This window comes from Eulemur rufifrons, chromosome 7 (assembly GCF_041146395.1).
Source record: "Eulemur rufifrons isolate Redbay chromosome 7, OSU_ERuf_1, whole genome shotgun sequence".
NCBI classification, from domain to species: Eukaryota; Metazoa; Chordata; class Mammalia; order Primates; family Lemuridae; genus Eulemur; species Eulemur rufifrons.
This window is the reverse complement of record NC_090989.1, coordinates 152,010,074-152,017,469: the sequence shown is the minus strand read 5'-3', so window position 1 is coordinate 152,017,469 and position 7,396 is coordinate 152,010,074. Positions and strand designations below refer to the sequence as shown.

Here is a 7,396-nt window from a genome sequence, read left to right as displayed (position 1 = left end):
CCCAAACCTTTATCCTCAGTTCCACATTACGATTAGCCTTCAATGATCTGAAGGCAGAATTCAATTATTTAAAAGAAAATATTAATAAGAAGGCCTTGCTAGAGTTACATATATCAAGAAACACAGGACTTGGGCACAATGTAGAGATCTCTATTTTTGGAAAAAAAAATGTCTAGGGAGAGGGCAGGGCAGAGGTAAGAAGTAGCTGGCACTTTAGGAAGTGTTAGGTACCATTATAGAAATGTATTCATTATTTTAAGGCAACTAACAAATGATCATCTTTAAGTTAGCACATTGGAACAGCAGTCTTTACTGGTCATGAAATTTGCATGATATCTGAACTTGTACTTCCAGAAAAAGTCAAATGTCAATTAATAGTAACTTCGTAGAGAAAGGCAGATGCCAGCTAACATAAAAGCGATCCATGCAGACAGTGGTATTTCTGGATTCCGGGAAGCATAGAGGTGCTCAACCATCACATGGCTGCCTGGAAGGGAAGGGGCACCTGGTTATTAAAGTAAACTCCCCAGCAGTTTATCCTGCCGCCCACACACATGGCATATCTACATGAGCCAAAAATTGGTTTGGGCCCACCATTTGATGAGGACAGTATGCTTGTGGGATCAACAGTACTGACCACGTGAATTCAGACTCCCTTAAAAAACTCCTTTCACAAAAGTTGCTACAGGCCTACTGTTAACTTGCTCTTCCCAGAACACTCTCACACCTGGGCCCTATCAGGAGGTGATGCCTTGAATTGCAGGGATGGGCAGAACTTGGTGAGGCTCTCATAAGGGGACAACAAATTCTGGGCTCCAAGTTCTAGGAAAACATGGTCATCACTCAACCCACACTTACCAAAGACCTGTCCTGGGCCTGACACCCAGGATGCAAATGGCAAAGACACAATCCCTGTCTGGGTTGGGGCCCCATCTGTACTCAGTGGAGTATTTGCTTTCATGTACTTCCTGGACTTGAATATTTTCAATTTCTTTCTTTCTTTCTTTTTTTTTTTTGAGACAGAGTCTCGCTCTGTTGCCCGGGCTACAGTGAGTGCCGTGGCATCAGCCTAGCTCACAGCAATCTCAAACTCCTGGGTCAAGCAATCCTTCTGCCTCAGCCTCCCAAGTAGCTGGAACTACAGGCATGCGCCACCAGGCCCGACTAATTTATATTTTTCTATATGTATTTTTAGTTGGCCAGATAATTTCTTTCTATTTTTAGTAGAGACGGGGGTCTTGCTCTTGCTCAGGCTGGTCTCGAACTCCTGACCTCGAGCGATCCACCCGCCTCGGCCTCCCAGAGTGCTAGGATTACAGGCATGAGCCACCACACCCGGCCAATATTTTCAATTTCTATCATCTCCATGGGCCAGAACTGTAAGAGGCCTCTGAACTCCAGTGGCCCTAGAAAGCTGGCTCAGGTCAGGGTGGGGAGAATACCCTCTGCTCTGCTCTTGCTCTCTCTCCCCTCTAGGTCCTGAGCTTCTTTTCATTGCTTCCCTCAAATCAGAAAAAAAAAAAAATCAATAAGGTGAAAGCATTCTGGGACCAATCACGGAGCAGGGGGGCGGGGTGAGGAGGGGGGCTGTGCCAGGGCCTTTTAGGCCCCAGGAAGAAGTTCCTAAAGGATGAGTGCTGAGGTCAAGCCGCTGGTGGAATTTGCTGTGGGGGCGGGTTCTAAGTGCGTTGCCCACCCTGGAGATAGTTTGACTCCCCGTGCACAAAGGAAAGGAACACCAGAGAGCAACTCTTGGTTACACAGGAGAACAAGCCTTGTTTATTTTCCTCAATAAAAGTTCACATGTGATAACATGTCAAAGAGGCAGCAGGACTAGCCACATTTCTGAGGAAGTAAGTATCAAGCACGCCAAGGTGACTATGTCATCTGGAGTCCTCAAGGCTCTCACAAGCAGAACTTCTGTTGCCAGGCTCTAGCAAGCCACGAGGTACAAGGAGAGACCCCGTTAACTAAGCACCCCAAAAGGCACCTGAGTCATCGGAAAGGGCTAAAGATAGAGAACGTGTGCTTACCTCACCCAGGTAGAAACGGCTGAGGAAGCCAGCGGAGCTCACCGCACCAGCATTTGTACATGGAGCACTTCTTGGGCAGCCAGGTGTCATGGGGCATAGTCCCACAGTTCCTGAGAATGGACAGCCAAGGCAATGCCCATGGATTTGAAATGTCCATTCTCCTCCCTCTCCACCCCTCCCTGCGCCTGTGAATGGCTTATTCTTTGCGTGCATCATACTCGCAGGTCCAGCTGCAGAAAGAGCGGGGGCAGGCACAAAAGGACCCCAGCATGCAGGTTCCCCCATTCAGACAGCAGGTTCTGTTTAGCTCCTTCTCTGAAAGGTAAGAAGACGTGGCTAAGGGTAGAGGGATGGCAAAACAATTCTGGTAAGCAAGGTTCATACAACGCCAAGGACTTAATCTCCCCAATGTGTTTGCAGATGTCTACAAATTGCAAACCTCGCAGAATAAGACTCTGCAATTGAGTGTCCCTTTTGCTACCTGTGCCTTTGAGCAGAGAAATCATTTTCATGCACAGGCCACTGGTGGTTCCAGGAGCTCCCCAGGGAGGTGAAGTACACAATGCCTGTCTCACCTCTAAAACCAAAAGCAGTCCAACCACCTGCCCAGTTCCAAAATCGGCTGCCCACCCTCTTAGGTGAAAGAGTGTTAAAAAGATACTCCGGAGACACGTGAAGGACCAGGACAGAGACGATTTAAGGCAGGCAGGTCTTACTGTCCTGTATTCCCATGGATGGCACGAACATGGAAGACCAAGGACGAACTGCAGGCTCCTCCTGGGACCGAATGCTGTCATTTCTGAAGGCCAGGTCTCCCTGAGATGGATGTGTAAGTTTGTGGGCCGACCCTTAACGACAAAATCAACTCAAGGAGTCTGCATTTCAGGCCACATAAACATTGTTAGTGATCAAAAGAACAAATAGTCTCTCACCAGCAACTAATCCCAGTTCAAAAGCTTTGGAAAAGGCCATGATTAAAATCACACTAGGAAGAGGAAATCAGACATCAGTTAGCAAAACAAAGGAAATGAAACCCTACAAATTAGCACCTGGGTTCTCTCAGCACGAGGACAAGACCACAGCCCACTAAGGAGAAATTGCAGAGTGCCACATTTCTTTTTTCTTTCTTATTTTAAAGGCTAACTCATGTAACCGAGAAAAATGTTGAAAATAAGTCACCAATATACAGTTCTTTTCAATACATATTATTTCTTAGGCCCTGTCTTCATATGTGCATAATTTTAAGTAGATATAAATCTTTTATCTTCTATTTCACATTGTATATATTTTATAGTATATAATACACATTATATATTTTTTCTCCCGCATGGTTTTCATGTAAGAATTTTAAAATGTCTGCATGACATTCCATGTTAATGACAAATCACATTTTACAAACTATTTCATTTTAACCAGTCAAAATGTTTTCAGGTTAAAAAAAATTTTTTTTGCTATTATTCTTAATGGTTTTGCAAAGTATTGAATCTGTCTATACCTTTAACCCTTTCAGAAGTGGATTTTTAATTTGGTTGTAATATTGACCTTTGTTTACACAAAACTAGGAAAACGCTATTTCATAGGCAAAGACATTAATATGATTGACAATGTTAAAAGCCAATAGCAAAGTTAGATGTAACTGTGCAAAGTTCCAGGTCTTTCAGGAAAAACAGCAGCGGCGTTGGCAATTCTTTTAAGGTTTGAGCAAGACAAAGTCCAAGCAATAGATGTAGAACATTATTTCCTAAACTATTATAATAATCTCTAGCATTCAAGATTAGCTCACACCTGGAAGAGAAGCGTGCCATCTTCCTGTAGTCCATAGCTCTTAACAGTTTAGGGAAAAAAAAAAAATGTTAGCATGGCTTAATTCAGAAAGTCATTGTCAAAACACCCAAAGGAAAACATTAATTTACTCAAGTGAAAGTGGCAATTTAAAATGAAAAATATCCCAGATGAGAAATAGGCTTTCCCTAACAGGTCTTAGGAGAAGCAGGAGCCAAGGTGTCCCGGGAAACTGGGGGCTCCTTGACCCTAATGAGTGTTTTGAGCCCGGGACTCAGCCTTCCGGGAATTCTCCCGGCTCCACAGCAAACCCCTGGGGGCGGGAGGGCCTGCGGGCCGGCGGGGAGGCGGCGGCCCGGAGCATTACAGTGCCCCAACTCTGCCGGGAAGCCGTAAAGCACCCGAAACAATCGAGAGAATGGAAAAGGGTGGAGTCTTGTAACTGTGCTTAATTAGCCTTAATAGCTCTAGCCTTGCTTGCAGGGTAAAAATACCAGATTCACTTTTGAAAAAAGGTAAACCAATTACTCTATCAACTTGGTGATTCACGGTTGGAGGAGTGGTGGAAAGTGATTGATTGCTTTAATTAGGAAAACTTAAACACCCCGTATGGTTCTCTCAAGACATTCAGTATTTTATTGCCAAGTTTTATTGCTTGAAATTTGGTTCCATCTTTGTTTTTCCAAGAAAAGTGTGTTGAGCCGGGTCCTCCACCCGGGGGAGACTCAGGTGGCCAAGAAAGTCGCGCTCTCTGCGGGGAGGAGCTAGGTGTGTGAGGAGTAAGACTAGGAATTTGGCTACCGAGAAGTTCAGGGTCAGGAGGGCGTCCAAGGGGGCTCCCTATTTGGTGCAGTGACCTGTACATTCCAGGCCACCTCAATTGCAAGCGGAGGCTGGGAGGGAGCGAGGGGAGGGCCGCCCGGGGCGCGGCCGCTGGGGCTCTGCAGCGGGGCTGCCCGGCCAGCACCAGGACAAAGTTCTAGAAGCCTGGCAGCCGGCAAGGGAGGCCATTTCAGCCTTGCCACGGGTCGTGTCCTGGCTTTTCTCTCAGTCTCCCAGCGCCCATGGTGCGGCCTCTTCTATCTGCACGCCGCCCCGCTCCGCGACACCGGGAATTACCCCAGATTCAATGTGTCACATGGAACCGAGAAAGTGTTTAGTTGGTGGGCCCAGACGCTCCAGATGGAGAGGAGTCTTCCAACATCTCAGCCCTCCGGGTTATTTAATTTGTTACTAAACACGTGCAAAGTCACGAGTACTTTCTAAACCTCATCTAATTCCAATTTCTAAAGGAAAGCCTGGCCTTTATTTAATTGGCCAGGCACACAAATGTGAAGCTTTTATACAATCCCATTTACATCCATTTCTGCTTATTGGATTTAGGCCTGGCAGAAAGAATTGGTAGCAATTGAGGCCATTCCAGCGTCAGTGCCTACCTGTGTGAATGCCTGGGATTCACAGGTACTACTGAGGAGATTTTTACTTCTACACCTGATCTTGGGAGCATTAAACTTAAAATCGTCTTTATTGAGGGAACAGGGCCGTCTGCAATCAATGTTGGGATGCAGCAACATTTTCAACTCAAGACAACTGACTAATTCCTGCTGCACTTCAACTCCTCCTTGGGTGGCCTTTTCAGTTTAAATGCTTCAGGTCGCCATTGGAGACCCGTAGGGGACTGAGGAACTTGGCCTGTGGTTCTAGGAAGTGGGAGGTTGGGGAGGGCTCAGCAGAGGGGAAGGCTAACCCGGTAACCCTGGAGCTGAGGAGGCTTAAAGATCTCACTTAATACAGTACGTTCAGGGCACTTTCTGCAGCACAGCCCTGTCCATTGTGCTAAGTAGGTAAGTAGCATCAACATTATTAGTCTCACCTTATAGATGAGACAACTGTTCCATTTGGGGATTTAAATGTCTTTTTTTTCGGAGACTGGGCCAGCCCATGGCAGAACTGGTAGTAGGACACACACCCCTGCACTGCCCCTTCCTTATCTAAAGGGGCTGTTTTGGAACTTTTAGAGCTTGAACTAAGAACCCTACATGTCACCTCTTCATTTTCGGAGGAAGGGACCGAGATCCCCAGTCTAGCGATGTTGGCATGGCTGGGCTGAGTCCAGCCCCGAACCCAAGGATGCCAGACTTTCTGCCACACAAAATTCCCTCTCATCCAAGGCCCAGAACCCACTGAAAAGATCCCCATTCCCCACGGGTACAGAGAGTGGAGAAAGCAAAGTGGGCCCAGGGTAGACAGAGCCCAGGCAAGGTTTTGTGATGGGGAGGAGAGAAAAAGAAGGGTAGGGCTGTGGTGCTATTGGGCTGCGGATGCAAAGGCCGTTCATTTAACAGGTACTAAGCAAGTCTACTGCTAGGTTTCTTGTAGACCAGGGCTGGGCTCTGGGGAAACAGTGGTGAGGAGGACCCCACTGTGAGGTTGGGGAGAAAGAACAGTAATTAATGATTATAACTGTGATTGCAAAAAGTTGCTGCTCCTCCAGATAGGGGAATTGAATGGCTACCCCAGGACAGCCAACGGACACCTCTGCTCCATCACTGCTGAAGCTGCCCAGCCTCTGGCCAGTGAGCGCTGTGCCAGATGGTCAGGGCTAGGGCCGGGGAGCACTGCGGAATGAGGGTTCCCCAATCACAAGCAGCCCTTCCCCTCCTCCCTTATGAAGGGCACTAATAGCTGAAAGTGAAAAACAATGGTCTTGGTCTCCGACATTCCAGTATTGCCCTAGAGCTGTTGTATATTAAAAACTGGAGCAAGAGAGACAGAATTGTGCTTAAGATCACACAAATAGGTATTTGACCTAAAACCAGCCAACTAACTAAGAATAATGGAACCAAAAACATTGCAATCAAAGGACAGACTCCCAGTGTCTGTCTAAAGTCCAAGAAAGAAAACAAACTTGGAGAATGGGACCAATTTTAGTCTTAAAAAGCCAATTCAACCTTGTTTCAATGGATGAGAATATGTAGAATTAAATTCCAACTAAAGAGTTGAAAAGAACAGCCATTTTGTAGCACAATGACAGTGTTTCAAGGTAAAAGCCTCCTGTTATCATAGGGCTCCTGGACACCTTTTGTCTTACCTCTGTCATTGTCCCCAGAAAGTTCGAGCAGCTGAGAAGACGGAAGAGAGCAGAGACAGAGCTGAGGAATTATGTACATATACGTACCCTCCAGCTGAGGAACTATGGGGCCTCTCTAATCCCATCAAGCTGAGCACCCAGCAACTTCTGATAATACCTGGGTAACACTCCTGACGGAAGTGTCATCCACCCGGCATGCCCTACTTAGTTCATTAACAAGTTAATGGCTTTCTGTGCTCACTGGCAAACTTAACAAATAGCAGCTGGAAACCTATTGTATTTGCCACTGGTCTCTGTGTGGGGTTTAAAAGGACAGATTCCTGCATGCAAAAATCTGCGCATCAGTAGGGAAGGTGTGCTCAAATGAGTTATTTTAGAGCTGTATTGTTATAGAAATGGTGTAAGCGGAATGGAAAAGGGCTGAAATTTTTTCCTTGTGCGTAGGAGCTATATTATATTATATTTCTTCCTTTATAGACATCATAAATTT

The 7,396-nt window shown here is 46.2% G+C and overlaps 1 protein-coding gene across 1 annotated transcript; it reads right to left on the bottom strand.

Moving 5' to 3' along the window:
• Positions 1-371: 371 nt before the first annotated feature.
• Positions 372-3,853, bottom strand: CRIPTO (cripto, EGF-CFC family member). The gene is given in 6 exon segments (XM_069473567.1): positions 372-487; positions 2,034-2,143; positions 2,207-2,348; positions 2,750-2,881; positions 2,966-3,018; positions 3,819-3,853. Coding segments are annotated over 6 exon segments (588 nt in total).
• Between the last annotated feature and the right edge of the window lie 3,543 nt (positions 3,854-7,396).